This window comes from Manis javanica, chromosome 16 (assembly GCF_040802235.1).
Source record: "Manis javanica isolate MJ-LG chromosome 16, MJ_LKY, whole genome shotgun sequence".
In the NCBI taxonomy this organism is placed as follows: Eukaryota; Metazoa; Chordata; class Mammalia; order Pholidota; family Manidae; genus Manis; species Manis javanica.
In genome coordinates, this window is record NC_133171.1 from 14,619,006 (window position 1) to 14,639,359 (window position 20,354).

General features: G+C 36.0%; 1 protein-coding gene across 1 annotated transcript in view; it reads right to left on the reverse strand.

Moving 5' to 3' along the window:
• The window catches only part of LOC140846900 (bromodomain adjacent to zinc finger domain protein 2B-like), a 156,628-nt gene that overhangs the window by 103,303 nt on the left and 32,971 nt on the right, over window positions 1-20,354 (reverse strand). The window contains exons 4-9 of the mRNA XM_073225100.1: window positions 15,273-15,483; window positions 11,109-11,201; window positions 10,932-10,993; window positions 8,530-8,595; window positions 6,822-6,887; window positions 90-155 (exon numbers count right to left, since the gene is read on the reverse strand). Coding sequence (XP_073081201.1) covers window positions 90-155; window positions 6,822-6,887; window positions 8,530-8,595; window positions 10,932-10,993; window positions 11,109-11,201; window positions 15,273-15,483 — 564 coding nt within the window. The remainder of the gene's footprint in view (window positions 1-89; window positions 156-6,821; window positions 6,888-8,529; window positions 8,596-10,931; window positions 10,994-11,108; window positions 11,202-15,272; window positions 15,484-20,354) is intronic.

Below are 20,354 nucleotides of genomic sequence, written 5' to 3' on the forward strand. Positions count from 1 at the left end.
TGAGAGAACATACTGATAAAATTTTCATTTTTCAGACTTCAAAATATATGACTATATTACTTTAATCTTATCAAATTTAAGAATTCTACCTCTAGAATTTGCTGGGCTCGAAGTTCTTTTTCCATTCTCATTTGTTGTATTCTCCTAATTCTTTCCTGTAGGAAAAAGTATGACAATTTAAGATAATAAACTAAATATCTAGGTGGAAGGTATTTAAGTGGAATCAAATAATTAAAGATATAAGTACAGATTTACCAAAGGTTGCCCATGCTGGATATAAATTTTAATTATTTACTTTGACATTACATATATGCCACCTGTCTTAAATTGGTATGACTTTATAAAATGTCTCAAAACAATTTTAAAATACAAACGCTAAATCAGTATATAGAAAAAACATAAACCAAGCTGATTATACTCAAGTCTATAAATATTTGCAAGTACATGTAATACTCATTCGGAAATACATACTGGACAGACAAGTAGTATAAAACAGTCCATCAGGACTGTATATTACCATACCCACCCCTATTTCCAGATGCTAGTTGTACTTTTTGAAGCTATACTTTAATACATTTTTATTTCCTTTTTTGCATTGATGTTATTGATTCCCTACAGGGATCCACTGCAGGATAATGAGGTTTCTGGAATTTGGGTTGTGATTCTAGAAGACTGACCACATTCTATGATTTTACTGATTGTGATCCTAGGTTTTGATTATAGCTCGACAAAAATAAAAAAACAAGTGTATCTTTTGTTGTATTTCCAATTCTTAGAGAAGGTTGCACTTGATTCACATTTAAAATATTTATTTAGATCAGAACTTGAGACCTAAGTATACTCTGAATCTAATTTTAAAAAGTCAACAGAAGTCATTCATTAGTCTCTTAAGCACAGAAATGAGTATACAATGTTGGGCTTAACTCACCCAGTGTAGAGCTTTGTTTTAATCTGAGTAACAGCCAGACTACAGCCACACCTGTGAGAACCCAGCACCTTGCGAAGGGGGTAAGATACAAGCCCCAGCCCAGGGGAACACGAGCACCCCTCACCCCAGCTCCCGGCGGGAGGAGAGGAGACGGAGCGAGGAGGGAGAGGGAGCACAGGACTGCTAAATACCCAGCCCCAGCCATCCGCACCAGGAGCACAGACACACAGCGTGTGGGGTGCTGTATGCTAGGGAAACGGGACAGTAAAACCTGCGAGCTGTCTCCGCAGCCGGCGCCCCTACGACAAAGAAAAGTGAGTGCTTTTTGAAAGTCTTTAAGGGACAGGAGCCTCACAGCTGGACGGAAGTACACAGGAGCAAGCAGCCCAGTAACTGGGAATCCTGGGGGAACTCAGGGCACCACAACTCCCTGCTTGGCAGTACAGGTCGCAGGCCCCTCACAGTGATAAACAGCCTCCCTCCCGTTTCCGCTCCGACATGGCACCGCCATAGCAGAACAGTAGCCTGAGGCCGGCCATGCCCACAGTAGCAGGGCAGAGCTTCCTCCAGAACCGCCGGGCAAGAATAAGAAACACCATCTCCGTGTAGTTTCCCAGCACAAGCCACTAGGGGTCGCCGTTCTCCCAGGAGAGGAAGGCCACAAACAAGCAAGAAGGGACATTCTCCCTTCTTCTGCAGCTCCCTGCAATTACTTCTATTGCCATGAAAAGACAGAAGAATTTGACACAGAGCAGACTAACCTAGACATCCTCCCCTGAGAAGGAACCTGGGGAGATAGACCTAACCAATCTCCCTGAAAAAGAATTCAAAATAAAGGTCATCACCATGCTGACAGTTCCTCAGAGAAATATGCAAGAGCTAAGGGATGAAGTCCGGAGAGAGATTACAGAAATAAAACAATCTCTGGAAGGACTTAAGAGCAAACTGGATGAGGTGCAAGAGGCCGTTAAGGGAATAGAAATCAGAGACAGAAACGCAGAGAAGCGGACGCAGAGAGAAACAAAAGGATGTCCGGGAATGAAAGAATATTAAGAGAACTCTGTGGCCAATCCAAATGCAACAATATTCACATTATAGGGGTACCAGAAGAAGAAGAGAGAGAAAAAGGGATGGAAAGTGTCCTTGAAGAAATAATTGCTGAAAACTTCCCAAAATTGGAGGAGGAACTAGTTGCTCAGACCACGGAAGCACTCAGAACTCCCAACGTAACGGACCCAAACAGGACACCACCAAGACACATAATAATGAAAATGGCAAAGATGAAGAACAAGGACATAGTTTTAAAGGCAGCTAGAGAAAGGAAAAAGGTCACCTACAGGGAAAACCCATCAGGCTATCATCAGACTTCTCAGCAGAAACCTTACAGGCCAGAGGGTAATGGCATGATATATTTAATGCAATGAAACAGAAGGGCCTTGAGCCAAGAATACTCTATCCAGCACGATTATCATTTAAATATGAAGGAGGGAGGAAACAATTCCCAGACAAGCAAAAGTTGAGGGCATTTACCTCCCGCAAACCACCTTCACAGGGTATTGTAGAGGGACAGCCCTAGATGGGAGCACTACCAAGGCTAAACAGATGTCACCAGAGAAAATAAAATCACAGCAAAGAAACCAGACCAACCAAATACTAAATAAAGGCAAAAAATACAATCAACTACACACAAAACTATTAAAGGAAACACAAAAGAGCACAGAATAAAACACCGAACATAAGTAGAATGGAGGAGGAATAAGAAAGGAGAGAAATAAAGAATCACCACACAATGTCTATAATTGCTCGATAAACAAGTTCAGTTAGCCAGTAAGATACTCAAGAAGTTAACCTTGAACCTTTGGTAACCACAAATTGAAACCCTGCAATGGCAATAAGTACATATCTTTCAATAATCACCATAAATGTAAATGGACTGAATGCACCAATCAAAGGACACAGAGTAAAAGAATGGATAAAAAACCAAGACCCATCTATTTACTGCCTACAAGAGACCCACCTCAAACCCAAAGACATGCAGAGACAAAAAGTCAACGGATGGAAAAAGATATTCCATGCAAACAACAGGGAGAAAAAAGCAGGTGTGGCAGTACTAGTAGCAGACAAAACAGACTTAAAAACAAAGAAATTCAAAAGAGATAAAGAAGGACATTACATAATGATATAGGAATCAGTGCATCAAGAGGATATAACCATTTTAAATATCTATGCACCCAATGTAGGTGCACCAACATATGTGAAACAAATACCAACGGAACTACAAGGAGGAAATGCAATGCAATGCATTCATTTTGGGAGACTTCAACACACCACCCACTCCAAAGGATAGATTCGCAGCACAGAAAATATGGACACAGGGACACTGAACAACACACTAGAACAGATGGACCTAATAGACATCTAGAGAACTCTACATCCAAAAGCAACAGGATGCACATTCTTCTGAAGTGCACATGGAACATTCTCCAGAAGAGACCACAGACTAGGCTACAAGAAGAGCCTCAGTAAATTCCAAAAGACTGAAATTATACCAACCAACATTTGAGACCACAAAGGAATAAAACTAGAAATAAATCGTACAAAGAAAGTAAAACGGACCACAGGCACATGGAGGCTTAACAACATGCTCCTAAATAATCAATGGATCAACAACCAAATTAAAATAGAGATCAAGCGATATACGGAAAAAATGACAAAAACACAAAGCCCCAACATCTGTGGGATGCAGTGAAAGTAGTCTTAAGAGGAAAGTATATAGCAATCCAGGCATATTTAAAGAAGGAAGAACAATCCCAAATGAATAGTCTAATGTCACATTTAAATTGGAAAAGGAAGAACAAATGAGGCCTAAAGTCAGCAGAAGGAGGGACATAATAAAGATCAGAGAAGAAATAAAATTGAGAATAATTTAAAATAGAAAAAAAAACATCAATGAAACCAAGAGCTGATTCTTTGAGAAAATAAACAAAATAGATAAGCCTCTAGCCAGACTTAGTAAGAGAAAAAGACAATCAACACACATCAACAGAATCAGAACAAGAAAGTAAAAATCACGACACACCCCATAGAAATACAAAGAATTATTAGAGAATACTATGAAAACCTATATGCTAACAAGCTGGAAAACCTAGAAGAAATGGACAACTTCTTAGAAAAATACAACCTTCCAAGACTAACCAAGGAAGAAACAAAATCTAAACAAACCAAATGACAGCAAAGAAACTGAAGAGGTAATCAGAAAACTACCCAGCAACAAAACCCCCGGGCCCGATGGATTTACTTACGAATTTTATCAGACATACAGGGAAGACGTAATACCCATTCTCCTTAAAGTTTTCCAAAAAAAGAAGAGGAGGGAATACTCCCAAACTCATTCTATGAAGCCAACATCACCCTAATACCAAAACCAGGCAAAGACCCCACCAAAAAGAAAACTACAGACCAATATCCCTGAACGTAGATGCAAAAATACTCAACAAAATATTAGCAAAACGAATTCAACAATACATCAAAAGGATCGTACACCATGACCAAGTGGGATTCCTCCCAGAGATGCAAGGATGGTACAACATTTGAAAATCCACCAACACCATCTACCACATAAACAAAAAGGACAAAAACCACATGACCATCTCCATAGATACCGAAAAAGCATTCGACAAAATTCAACATCCATTCATGATAAAAAATCTCAGTAAAATGGGTATACAGGGCAAGTACCTCAACACAATAAAGGGCATATATGATAAACCCACAGCCAACATCATACTGAACAGCCAGAAGCTGAAAGCTTCTCCTCTGAGATTGGGAACAAGACAGGGATGCCCACTCTCCCCACTGTTATTCAACATAACACTGGAGGTCCTAGCCACGGTAATTAGACAAAACAAAGAAATACAAAGAATCCAAATCCGTGAAGAAGAAGTCAAACTGTCACTATTTGCAGATGACATGATATTGTACATAAAAAACGCTAAAAACTCCACTCCAAAACTACTAGATCTTACATCAGAATACAGCAAAGTTGCAGGATACAAAATTAACACACAGAAATCTGTGCCTTTCCTATACACTAACAATGAACTAATAGAGAAATCAAGAAAACAATTCCATTCACAACTGCATCAAAAAGAATAAAATACCTAGGAATAAACCTAACCAAGGAAGTGAAAGACTTAGAAACTGAAAAGTATAAGACACTCTTAAGAGAGATTAAAGAGGGCCCTCGCAAATGGAAACTCATCCCATGCTCTTGGCTACGAAGAATTAATATTGTCAAAATGGCCATCCTGTCCACACCAATATGCATATTTGATACAATCCCTATCAAATTACCAACAACTTTCCTCAACAAACTGGAACAAATAGTTCAAAAATTCATATGGAAACACCAAAGACCCTGAATAGCCAAAGCAATCCTGACAAGGAATAATAAAGTGGGGGAGATCTCGCTCCCCAACTTCAAGCTCTACTACAAAGCCACAGTATTCAAAAACTGGACAAATATATGCAAGAGAAAGAAACCAGATCATTGCCTACCCCATACAAAAAAGTAAACTCAGAATGGATCAAAGATCTGAATGTAAGTCATGAAACCATAAAACTCTTAAAAGAAAACATAGGCAAAACTTTCTTGGACATAAACACAAGCAACCTCTTCATGAACGTATCTCCCCGGGTAAGGGAAACAGAAGAAAAAATGAACAAGTGGGACTATATCAAGCTGAAAAGCTTCTGTACAGCGAAGGACACCATCAATAGAACAAAAAGGTACCCTGCAGTATGGGAGAATATATTCATAAATGACAGATCCAATAAGGGTTGACATCCAAAATATATAAAGAGCTCATACACCTCACCAAACAAAAAGCAAATAATCCAATTAAAAAATGAGCAGAGGAGCTGAACAGACAATTCATCAAAGAAGAAATTCAGATGGCCAACAGACACATGAAAAGATGCTCCACATCGCTAGTCATCAGAGAAATGAAAATTAAAACCACAATGAGATATCACCTCACACCAGTTAGGATGGCCCCATCCAAAATACAAATAACAAATGTTGTCGAGGTTGTGGAGAAAGGGGAACCCTCCTACACTGCTGGTGGGAATGTAAATTAGTTCAACCATTGTGGAAAGCAGTATGGAGGATCCTCAGAAAGCTCAAAATAGACATACCATTTGACCCAGGAAATTCCACTTCTAGGAATTCACCCAAAGAATGCAGCAGCCCAGTTTGAAAAACACAGGTGAACCCTTATATTTATCGCACTATTTACAATAGCCAAGAAATGGAAGCAACCTAAGTGTCCATCAGTAGATGAATGGATAAATAAGAGGTGGTACATATACACAGTAAAATATTATTCAGCCATAAGAAGAAAACAAATCCTACCATTTCCAACAACATGGATTGATCTAGAGGGTATTATGCTCAGTGAAATAAGCCAGGTGGGAAAGTCAAGTACCAAATGATTTCACTCATATGTGGAGTATAAAAACAAAGAAAAAGTGAAGGAACAAAACAGCAGCAGAATCACAGAATCCAAGAATAGACTCACAATTACCAAAGGAAAGGGATTGGGAAGGACGGGTGGGAAGGGAGGTGTAAGGACGGGGGAAAATTAAAGGAGGTCTTACGAGTAGCATGTATAACGTGGGGTGGGGGCGCGGGGAGGGCTGCGCTACGCAGAGAAGACAAGCAGTGACTCCACAGCATCTTACTACGCTGATGGACAGTGACTGTAATGGGGTTTGTGGGGGGACTTGGTGAAGGGGGGAGCCTAGTAAACATAGTGTTCTTCATGTCATTGTGGATTAAGGATAACAAAATAAAATGAAAAAACTAAAAACTCTGACCGTCCTCTAAATTTACCTGTTTGCGTTTCTCAGCCTCCAATAATCTGGCTTTTGCAGCTTCTTCCCTCTTTATCCTTTTAGCCTGTGCATATAAAATGGGTCTCAAAGTCACGCAACTGCACCACCACAACCTGAAAATAACCTCAGACTTGAAAATGGAGCTCCATGCCTCGCAAGGTACAAAACCGTATGTGACATGTATGTAGACAATTACAGATTTCCCCTCAGTTATATTTAACATACTAAATTCATTTCTAATGTATAGATTACAATTGCGATATACAAAAAAATTCATAAATCGTAAGAGTATGTCAGGTTTTCTTCTTCAAACTCTGTAAAAAGTCTGAAATAATTTGAGTGTTCTTTTTCCTTAAAACTTAATCACAGAAAAAATGATGTTATGGCATTTTTTGCTTGGTCTCTGATATTTTTAAAGTAAAACATGATCACTGTAGAAAGTTTAGAAAAACGAGATAGATTTTAACAATAAAGGTTAAAGGACAAATAAGTAACATTTAAAAATGCACGTGTCTACTTTATTGGAAGTTTCTTTCGTAATACTTAAAATTTGAGATAAATCCATTACTTAAGAAACTTAAATGAAACATTAAACCCGATTTAACCTACTGTGGTTAAATTGAAGGTTTTTCCCCCCAATATAATGGAAACATAACCTTTAATGAAGCAAATTCTGAATATCAAGCTCATGGTATCAAATTTGAGCTTTATAATCTTAAAATCATTAACTAGTAGCTTCATAATTATCTAGTAGTAATTGCCAATGTACTTTAATATTTTCAATTTGGAGGGCTTTAAAATTAATTTGAAATGGGTATGGGAATATGTGTATATGATTTTAGAAGGAAAAAACCTGTAACTGTGAAAACTTCAGCTAACCGCATTGCTCAGGGAAAAAGCTAATTTTTATGGCAACAGTTTCCTGAACAGCTAAGGGTTTCGGTTATAATAATTCTCAACATTAAAAAGTTTATTTTGGACAAAAGTACTTTGGATAATTTTGAGACACATACATGTACAGATTATAGACACAGGACATGTAACATAATTCGGCTTTTTCTTGAGGACTTGGGCAGTTATTCTTGACATCAGTTACTATACTACACAGTTTGATAACAGAAATGCCTTTTGGCCATTAAGGTGTTGAAAATTGCTTCCTATTTAACTACCAGATTACAGATGTTGCGAGGCTTTGGAGTTTCTGTTTTTCCTATTTTCCCTTGCTGTCTCTTAGCTATTCCTCTTGCTGTTGCCGGCATGTCCGTGAGCCCTATTCTGTCAGCCCAGTTCTGTCAGAACTCAGAAAACAAACCTGGTTCAACTGTTTCCACATTGAACATTTACTTCTACTTTTGCCATGTTTCATTTCTAAATGAAAAGCAGGTATCTGACTATAAGACTTAATGACGTTTTGAAAAGTAAAGACCACGAGTTTTAGCGTATGATCTTTATGACTATATTGGCTATTGAGAGGTTTCCCCTTTTTGTTTCCTTTACTTATTTCCTGGATTTTTACTATTAGGATAAGATAAACTTGCCTAGTAAGGTTCAGGGAGGTCCTTATTCTACGCATTATGTTTACAGATAATTTGTGATGGACATGTTAATGTATATGAGTGAGAGAACGTACTGATAAAATTTTCATTTTTCAGACTTTAAAATACATGACTATATTACTTTAATCGTATCAAGTTTAAGAATTCTACCTCTAGAATTTGCTGGGCTCGAAGTTCTTTTTCCATTCTCATTTGTTGTATTCTCCTAATTCTTTCCTGTAGGAAAAATTATGACAATTTAAGATAATAAACTAAATATCTAGGTGGAAGGTATCTAAGTGGAATCAAATTAAAGATATAAGTACAGATTTACCAAAGGTTGCCCATGCTGGATATAAATTTTAATTATTTACTTTGACATTATATATATGCCACCTGTCTTAAATTGGTATGACTTTATAAAATGTCTCAAAACAATTTTAAAATACAAACGCTAAGTAAGTATATAGAAACAACATAAATCAAGCTGATTATACTCAAGTCTTTATAAATATTAGCAAGTACAAGTAATACTCATTTGGAAATAAATATTGGATAGACAAGTAGGATACAACAGTCCAACAGGAAATCAGAACACCTAAGGCTAGTCCTGAGTTACTGTCACTCATTACATGAACTTGAACAAACAGACCTACTCTTGCATCAAATAGGGGAGGCACTTGCTCTTTTTTTCACTGTCACAATCAAAGTAAAAACGCTTAAAGAAGTGCACAGTACATCACGATTGTACGAAGTGTGAACAATTGCCGTAACATGATGAATGAGATTACTTTCAATAACTACAGTAAGCCAAATACAGAAATAATTTCTAATAACTTATAAGTGGTGCTCACATTATCTAAATGTAATGTAGTAGTTACTGTTTGAATTCAGCAATCTACGTTTTGATAACGTTACATTTTCATTTTAAAAAAATCATTGCATATGCTATAAGCACATCGTTAACAATTTTACATTCATAAATCCCTTTGAAAGTCCCAAATAGGCACTGATGAGTATAGTTTTATAAAAATACACCTAAATTGCCCTACTTGTAAATTGCAGCTGTCCTAGGATTTTCAGAGCCAACACATTTTATACGACTGTGTATTACTATACCCACCCCTATTTCCAGATGCTAGTTGTACCTTTTGAAGCTATACTTTAATACATTTTTATTTCCTTTTTTGCATTGATGTTATTGATTCCCTGCAGGGATCCAGCGCAGGTTTATGAAATTTCTGGAATTTCTGTTGTGATTTTAGAAGACTGATCACATTCTATGATTTTGCTGACTGTGATCCTAGGTTTGGATTATAGCTCACCAGAACTAAAAATACAAGGGTATCTTTTGTTTTATTTCCAAGTCTTAGAGAAGGTTGCACTTGATCCACATTTGAAATATTTATTTAGAGTAGAACTTGAGACCTAAGTATACTCTGAATTTAATCTTTAATCAAGTCAACAAAAGTCATTCATTATTCTCTTACACACAGAAATAGGTATAGAACCTTGGACTTAACTCACCCAGTGTAGAGCTTTGTTTTCGTCTGAGTGATTTATATAGATGTACATTGGCAGTACTTTCATTAGGAATATCAGAAATAAACATTATTTATAAATTATTATGATATGTGTTCACCTTATGATACTGAGTATCCATCCAATGAACTGGGCATTTTATATAAAGTAGCTTATTGATCATTTAAAAAAATAACAATACAGGATTTGAAATTATCTTCTTTTCACCTAAGAGAAAATTGAAGCTCCTAGAAAATAAATATTCTGCCTATAGTCAAACAGTGAGTGCAGAGCCCTGGTCAGTTCCCACTGCCTCTGCTCCTGCTTCGTAGTAATGCCTCTGGACACTTCCGGAAAACTGCCTGGAGCACTGTCGGGTGGTATTTTTGACCTACTAGGCGGAAAAAATAATCTCGAGGATGAGAAACACATGCTGTTATTTTAATTATTTTATTCTAGATCTACTGCAAACTTTAAAATAGACTCTGCACGACTTTGTAATTTACTTTGCTGGCAATTAGGAGTAAGTCAGATGGTAATCTAAGACTAGTCTCAGACAAGCATCTTGATCAACGTCTAATATAAGTTCACTTGTATTACTGCTCCTGGAACATTGGAAAATGAATTTTTTTTTTGATGAGTAGCATACTATGGAGGCTTAGGTCACACAAAGCCTAATTTAAAATGCTAATGGGATACAACTGGTCTCAAGCCATTAGGAAATAGGATAAACTATTAAAAACTGTAACAGAAACAACACTATTTCAGCTTCAAATGAACTTATTTTCACATATACTGTAGTAGGCAGTAAATATTTACAGTATTTTAATTAATATATTCATCACACTATATATTTTAAAGTCAACCTTACAGTGTCTTTAGCAGTTACAATTAACAAAGAATTCAAGTTTACATTAAATTACAGTGAGAGTATACCAAACAAGTATGAAAGTTATTTCATAAATCAAATAAGAATAATGTACATATACACATAAGTAAATCGACTCCCAAAGTACCACCTGTTATAAAACCAGTTCAGTGCATGAACATACCTGTTGTTTCATAATCTTTATCTGCTCTTTTTGCTGTCGCTTCTCCTCAGCAGCCATTATTGCTGTGATGAAAAGCCAAAACACAGGTATCGTCAGAAAAGGAACAAAGAAGAGAAGCCTCCTGTGAACTCCCCAGTACTCACTCTTCAAGTTTCTGTTTTCGTTTAACTCACTCACCTTGCTGTTTTTTAGCTTCTTTGGCAATGCGAGCCTGTTCCTGCTTTTGGAGTTTTCTCAAAAGCTTTATTTGTGCAGCTTGTCGGGCTTTTTCTGAAAAACACAAAATTTCAAGGAATACTTTTAACAACTTTACCTAACTGTTAACCTAAAAACAATTAACTATGTGAATGGCATCATGATAAAGGACATACTTTTTAAGAAAATTGTTTAAAGTTAGATACCAGGTAGAAAAATGGTTTGGCAGAAAGTACCATGCTTACTTCCTTTAGAAATTGCCCAACTTTTTCATCACATACAGCCCCATACACAGAAGCACACAAAAAGGATGCTTCTCTTAATCCTCATCACAGGAGCTAATTTAAGTACATTTTTTTTCACATTTCACATAATCCCTGGGTAGGAGGAAAGTAGCTGCTAATATGTAAAAAGAATGATTTAGCTTCAGTCTTAAAAATAACAATAAAGCAAAAGAACTCAAAATAGAATACAAAGCCCCCCCCCAAACATAGTATTTCACTCAGCTATAAAAATGGTAAAGTTTCTGAATCCAGTGATAATTTCATTTATGAAACAGAGGGACTTGGTCAGAATACTTCTAACTATAAAAGTGGTCTATCATAATATCACTTACAAAATCACTCTAAAATACTTAACATTAGATATTGCTTTAAATTTTGTAACAGATGAAGAGTTTTTAAAAACCTATATATAAGACAATATATTATATTCTCACTAGTAATGAATATACCTGACTAAAACCCGAATCACTTGAACTCTACTAATAATTTCCACCATTTATTGAACTGCCATATTAAATTTACATGATCTTGTTTAATCTTCATAACAACCTTATAGGATATGCAACATTACACGCAGGTTACCAATGAAATAGCTAAGGCTCACAGAGGTTAAATTGCAGAGCCAAGATATAAACCCACGTCTTTCTGACTCCAGGTCTATATATGCTACTAGTCCTAAAAATCTTTAAGAAAATTTAAATGCCTTGAGATTTTAAAAAGGACTTAACCATATGTTCTGTGACAGCTGAGAAACTCTGTAATGTATATGGTGTGTATTTGTATGTGAATATATCAGCAATTTCAAACTCTACACAGGTGCACAGTTAACTTTTATTTTTAAACCCTTGGGACAGAAAAACACTGAAAAGTTCAACTCGCCATCTTTTCACTTTAGCAAGGAAGACATAATTTTGGTAAGTCATTAAAAATTCATATAGCTTAAAATTTTTTATTATGAGCAGTTAGAGAAGATGGGAAAAATAGGTTAAAACATCAGGCACGCTATGGAGGAAGTACGAGAAGTTAAGAGGCACAGAAACTTCACCCAGGCTCTGGGGAATCAGCTACTACCAGCATCTCATTTATTTGGTTTATGATTGTTGAATATTATCTGGTATGACTAACTTTTGAAATGTTAACTTGACAAGTATCTTTTATGGTTTAGGAGATTACTTTCTTAAATATCAAAAAGAAAAGTTCATTTTTGAAATAAAGTGTTTAAATATGTCTAAACCAGCATGTATCTAACAATTGGCAGCCCTTTCCTTCTGCAGTGGCCTATCTTAGAACAATGAAGCATTGTACAGCAATGGCATTTCAGATTCTATGATCAATAAAACTGACTGGTATATTATTAGATATATTAGAGCATTTGAGATATTCACAGTATTGGTCAATTAACAAGCTAGTTTGTTTATATAGTATGAAAGTCTTTTTTATATTCAAACTGTCAGATTCTTATCTATATTCTCTGAGATAGAGAGCTCTCATTTCACATTCAAAATCCACATTTATTTTATTGTTCTAGACCTTCCTTCAAATTAAGTCATTTTACAAGCCTAGATGAGTCCAACTAGGATAATAAAATATGACAGAAACTTCTAGAATCTCCTCTGACAACACCCCAAAATGTTAATGTAGAAGTCTTTTAGAATAAAAGGGGTGATACGGTGACTCATTTCTACTTTCTTTCCTTCCCAAGAAAGAACATGCATATTATACCAAATATACTTGTAAATATTAATAACATTTACTTACACTAACTATTTAGTATTTATATACATGTTGAGAAAAAACATGTACATAGGTCAAAGGTAACAATTTACAAAATGCAATATAATACAAGGGAGAGCTACGTCATAGAATACAAACCAATTTGAAATCTAAAAGGGGAGAAAACACTGGGCAAAAGTGGAGTAATTACCTTCTATTTTGTTAAAATAAAATTTAGTTAATTTTGCAAATATGAAGTTGCCATTTTGAATACTAAGTATGAATGGTACTTGTGATAGACATGCAAAACAGGTGTGAAAATTCCTTGCTTTGGTTATCAGTTAATTTCAAGCTTTCCTATTTTATGTAAAAAATGCACACTTCCCACTATTACACATTCTTCAGAAAAGTCAGTGGTTTACTGACAATACTAATTTTAAAAATTCATCATGTATGTATATATCTTCATATATTAACATTTTTTAAACCTTCTCTAGTAACTATTTAGGAGAGATTAAAGTCTTAATAGTAACCCAATGAAATAACACAAAAAGTACTAAATTAACATACTAAAGGAGAGAAAAACTTACAGGTCATTAAGTTACAGGCCAGGCAGTTAACTTATATGCCACTGGTGGAAGTATGAATTGGAACAACCTCTTTGGAGACAATATTTGCCTGCTTTCTACCAAAATTGAAAATGCACATACCCTTGGAGTAGAGATTCTATCTCTAAAATTTTATACTGTGGATAGCCATACCTGTCAAAGCATGAAGATATGTGTAATGTTTTTACTGCAGCATTGTTTGCGACAGCGAAGGTGAGGAAGCAGCTGAAACACTCACCAGAGGAGACTGAGTAAGGGAAGTGTGGTAGAGCCATACCTTGCCTCACCGACTATGCAGCCACTGCAAGTGTGAGGTTGATTTTTAAGTGCTGTATAGAAAGATGCTCAAGAAAAATTAAGTGGAAAAAAACAAAGCTGAATGGTATATACACCAGTAAGTTCATTTATTTTAGAAATCAAAAAGAACATATACATATATGAACATCACATATGCATGTGTACACATAAGTATGTGTTTGAATGTGTGTCTGTGACTGTATGTACACACTCTGGATAGACTACCAAAAACCTGTTAATTATGATCCAACTTGTGAGTGTCTTTTATTTTAAAGTCAGTGAGAGTCAATGTCTTATTTTAAAGCATTATGCTCTATGAGCTTTTATCATGCATACTTGTTTTATAATGAAAACAGAGCTACAGAGAAGTCAGTATTATAATGGTGTATACAATAAATAGAAGTCAGCCAAGCTTTCCCTCCCGAAAAAAAACTATGAGAAGTAGTAAAATCCTGTCAGTCTTTTAAGTCTGTTTTTATTATTAAACCCTTATGGATATTATGTTTATGATACAAGCATGTATTGATATACATTTATATATATGTTTATGAATATAAGACATGAACACATTGATATATATCGAGACAGCCTTAAGAGGCTTCACACTTGTAACTACTTAATTCAAACTTCATAGCAGAACTGTTTTACTTCAGTCAGCATTCTCTGTGTGAGACATAGCATGGGAACTTCATGTTGATAATTCATGATAATTTTGAATCATGAACACATTTGAGGTTACTTTGAGCACGTTGTACTTGATAAATGGTACTTTCTAGTGATCTTAAGACACTTTTTGATCTAAGTTTATTAGTTGGGCATTTTGAAAATAAATGTTATATATCCAGGCTACAGAAGAACCCAAACTAAAACTTACCACTAATTGGAGTTCTCTGACTGAAAATTTACTCCACAGATCCACATATTTTGGAGTTACTCCCTTGTACCACCGCAAGGAATTGGGAGCTGTTCAAATGAGTTTCCAGCCTGAAAAGTTCATCACCTACCTTTGTAATTCTAAACACACAGGGGATGATGTCTTTACGAGTATGACTCTTGAAAGGCGCTTCTTAAATCAAAGAACTCCAGTTACCAGTGGGACTCCTTATTTTCTCATTTTATTTGAACACAATTACCTACCTTTTAGAAACCGAGAGTAGTTATCAACCATTCCTATGTCAAATACATGTAGAAATAATCAACACATTTTAGTACAGTTCTTACAGTGACGGATGCATGTTCCCTACCTTGAGCTTGCAGTTGTCTTAGCAATTTGGCATCTGTGTTACCTACAGATTCAGCACCGCCCACATCAGGAGGCCGACCGCTGCGCTGGCTCACGCTGGTACCCTCTCCTGGTCGCTCTCCCTCTGGATCCGGTCGTCTTCCTCCATGAGCGTCCATTGCCCTCACACGGGGAATGGTATCCTCTTCTTTCAAAGGACACCACTGCATTCCCTTTTAATTAACATTTTATAGAAATAAAATATTATGAACAAAATAAACACAAGTGATCAATATGTCGGAAAATTCTAGGTAAACCTGCACATGTTAATTTTTATAAAGCTGTTGTAACCTTTAGAAATTTTAGTTTCTAATTCAAGTTACATTTATAATTGTTCATGGCTTTTGGTATATATTTGGTATTCTTACTTTAATGATTTCAACTTTAAATACACTGACAGATATATACCTGTACCTATAAACATATAAAGACATACATCTTAATCACCATTTCTGAACCATAATGACTGTAAAGTTGGCAGGTATTTGGAAAGATCAGTTGAGTGATGACACCTCTGTGGATTGCTCTCAGGAGCATCAGGTCAACCAAACATGAAGCTAATTAGTGCACCTAAGCATTACATTTGAATGGTTGCCAATCACCAAAAAAAGGAGACAACTGGACCGACAGCCTCTTGATGGAGGTTCACTTCATCACCTATAAACTAATCCTCCCCCTCCCAAAAAACCAAACCTGGAAATGATTAAGCCTCTAGATTAAATCACTATAACTTAACAACGGGGAAAATTTATTTGCTGTGTATATTAAACTACTTGGTATTCTAACACTTTTGTAGAAAACAAGAATTCTTATCTTTTAGATACACTTACAGATGAAATACAACGTCTAGGATTTGCTTCATCAAATTATGGAAGAGAAGGAGTAGATGGGAATATATGTAAAACAATATTGTTCATATGCTAACTTCTAAAGCTGATGATAGGTACATGATGTACATTATTTTGTCTACTTTTGTGATATTTCAGATTTCCCCCTTTCAGTCTCCTCATGGAAACACATCCACCAGCATAACGCTAGTGTATTACAGGAATAAGCCTGCTTAGTGCACAGGTAATAATAATCAAGAGCTGGTTGTCCTCCGTAAGGCAATCAAATCAAACACACTGTCACATGACCTTATTTAGAGTCCAAAGTAGTATGTCCAGACATAGGAAGAGCATCCTTTCAAAATAACCTTTCTAAAACAATTTTACATTACCTTATACTTCTTTTTTGAAAGAGAATTCCTTTGCTGTGAAGGTTAAGAAAATTTTTTAAATGTTTCTTAATCCTTCAAAGAATATCAAAGCAGGATTCAGCCTGAACCTCAACCACTCTGGGCACTTCTGCAGCCAGAACCAGCAGTCCTGACTGCCCTTTATGCTGTGGTGCCAGGCTCACAATCATGGCATATGATGACCTCACACAGTGGGTGCCATGGACACAAGCACTGCTCTTGCCCCCATCATGGATCACAGTTACACCCCCCAGTCCAAGCACGGTGCTTTGTCAGAGGCATTTTGAATGCACTCTTTACTTTAATCTTCATAATCATTTTACCTAGGAAGGTGGGTTTTACTGTCCCTATATTACCATTGCGGGAATCACAGGCCCAGTGAGGTTAAATGGTTTCCTGAGGTACACTGGCAATAAGGAACAGAAATGTGTGATTTGAACCCAGGACTGTCTCTCTCTACAACCTGGGGTCTTAGCCACTACATGTACTTCACTGCTATTACAAAGACATTTTTCTACTTGACACTGATCACAATATTCAGGCATGAAAGCACAGTCAAGATGACGCTATGGCAGGGTTACGGAAACAACCAATGCATATACTCAGTGTCTACATGTCAAAAAAATTATCTATACTAAATCTTTTCAGTAATTCCCATTTTAAATATTAATTCTGAGGACAAAATTTTTGCTGAGATTTCAAATGAAGTCAGTAGGATCAGCAGTTGCACTAACTGCATTTTTACACCATAAAATTCTAAGAAGGAAGCCAGCAGAACACCTTCATGTTCACCAGCATGGGGAGCTTTTGATTGAATTTCAAGGGTTCAATCAATTATTTTTTTTAATCCAGTTATTATATTTTATAGTTATATTTTACTCAGGAAAATATACCTGTGTCCAAAAAGGAACAGATTATGTTGATGTCCAAAATTCACCCGACAAATGGCATCATTTACATTTTTGCTTTTGGCATTTATAAATAAAACTTTCTAAGGGTGTTTCATGTATTGGGCTATCTTCTAACTCTAGGATTTCATAAAATGAGAACTGGATTGTTAGGAAAATCTCAAGCTTCTATTAAAAGTTTAATTCACTGAACAGTCAAAACAATTGTGGGTGAGGAAAAAAAGTATTTTTCTCAGTTAACTTTTCCTTAGAAAAAGCAAATACAATTTATATCATTTGATTCCTATGCTTTTTCATCATTCAGAAATCATGCATAAAAAGGAGTTTATTCTTTTTTTAATTTCTAAGACTAAGATAGTAAATGATTCCTGAAAATAATCTTTCTTAAGTTTTAAAAGAAACAGGATAAAGAGAAAAAAGATGACTAAGAAAATAGAGATGGTGACAGATCAAGCCTTTTATACCATTATAATTTTCCTTTCTACAGTTACTAATTTAAATCTTTCAGTAACACATTCATTTCTATAAATACTATGGTGAGAGAGAAGATAAAAAAGGTTGATGGAAACATCCACCAGCATAACGCTAGTGTATTACAGGAATAAGCCTGCTTAGTGCACAGGTAATAATAATCATGAGCTGGTTGTCCTCCGTAAGGCAATCAAATCACACTGTCACATGACCTTATTTAGAGTCCAAAGTAGTATGTCCAGACATAGGAAGAGCATCCTTTCAAAATAACCTTTCTAAAACAATTTTACATTACCTTATACTTCTTTTTTGAAAGAGAATTCCTTTGCTGTGAAGGTTAAGAAAATTTTTTAAATGTTTCTTATTCCCTCAAAGAATATCAAAGCAGGATTCAGCCTGAACCTCAACCACTCTGGGCACTTCTGCAGCCAGAACCAGCAGTCCTGACTGCCCTTTATGCTGTGGTGCCAGGCTCAGAATCATGGCCTATTATGACCTCACACAGTGGGTGCCATGGACACAAGCACTGCTCTTGCCCCCATCATGGATCACAGTTACACCCCACAGTCCAAGCACGGTGCTTTGTCAGAGGCATTTTGAATGCACTCTTTAATCTTCATAATCATTTTACCTAGGAAGGTGGGTTTTACTGTCCCTATATTACCATTGCGGGAATCACAGGCCCAGTGAGGTTAAATGGTTTCCTGAGGTACACTGGCAATAAGGAACAGAAATGTGTGATTTGAACCCAGGACTGTCTCTCTCTAAAACCTGGGGTCTAAGCCACTACATGTACTTTACTGCTATTACAGAGACATTTTTCTACTTGACACTGATCACAATATTCAGGCATGAAAGCACAGTCAAGATGACGCTATGGCAGGGTTACGGAAACAACCAATGCATATACTCAGTGTCTACATGTCAAAAAATTATCTATACTAAATCTTTTCAGTAATTCCCATTTTAAATATTAATTCTGAGGACAGAATTTTTGCTGAGATTTCAAATGAAGTCAGTAGGATCAGCAGTTGCACTAACTGCATTTTTACACCATAAAACACTAAGAAGGAAGCCAGCAGAACAGCTTTATGTTCACCAGCATGGGGAGCTTTTGATTGAATTTCAAGGGTTCAATCAATTAATCTTTTTTTAAATCCAGTTATAATATTTAATAGTTATATTTTACTCAGTTAGGAAAATATACCTGTGTCCAAAAAGGAACAGATTATGTTTATGTCCAAAATTCACCTGACAAATGACATCATTTACATTTTTGCTTTTGGCATTTATAAATAAAACTTTCTAAGGGCATTTCATGTAACCAGCTGTCCTCCCACTCCAGGATTTCATAAAATGAGAACTGGATTGTTAGGAAAAATCTCAAGCTTCTATTAAAAGTTTAATTCACTGAACAGTCAAAACAATTGTGGGTGAGGAAAAAAAGTATTTTTCTCAGTTAACTTTTCCTTAGAAAAAGCAAATACAATTTATATCATTTGATTCCTATGCTTTTTCATCATTCAGAAATTATGCATGAAAAGGAGTTTATTCTTTTTTTAATTTCTAAGACTAAGATAGTAAATGGTTCCTGAAAATAATCTTTCTTAACATTCAAAAGAAACAGGATAAAGAGAAAAAAGATGACTAAGATAGAGATGGTGACAGATCAAGCCTTTTATACCATTATAGTTCTTTCTACAGTTATTAATTTAAATCATTAGCAGTAACATTCATTTCTATAAATACTATGGTGAGAGAGAAGAAAAAAAAAGGTTTATGTTTTTTCAGACTGAATGAAATAATCATAGTAAATGAGTAAAATTCACTCTACACTGTAACACATACCAGTATACTATTAGGCTGTAATGCGTCATCATAAAGACAGTTTCCACTACTTAAGACACTTGAGGCACCTACTCTATACAGGCACATTCTCTATAGAGGTTAAGTTGGAGAGTGTCCTCTCCTCAAAGGACAAGCATCTCTAACTGGGACCTCAGACTCGGGTCACTGTGACTCAGACGATCCCAGAACCTCACCTTGAGTATGTGATGAGTCTGAAAAAGGATGCAGAGGTTGGGACAGAAAGTTGTCTCAAATGTCCACTTAACAAATAAAGATGGTCTGAGTTAGGGCCTGAGAACTAGAGCAGGTAAATAATGAGGCTCTTTTCTTGGAGAGGACTGCCTGGATGTGAGGGAGAGAAGACCGACTGGAGACCAGGCAGGTCTGAAGTGGCCTCTCAGTAACATGGAAAAGGGAAAGAGTACTAAAGTTTTCTTCCTGAACAAAGTTAAGATAGAAGATGGAGAAATACTTGAGGAAAATGGCAAATAAATTTATTGCTTTCAAGTATTTCAAGATTAAAAAAATTACCTCAAATGAATTGATTTTAGAATGTTTCCATTATTCAGAATTTTTTTAA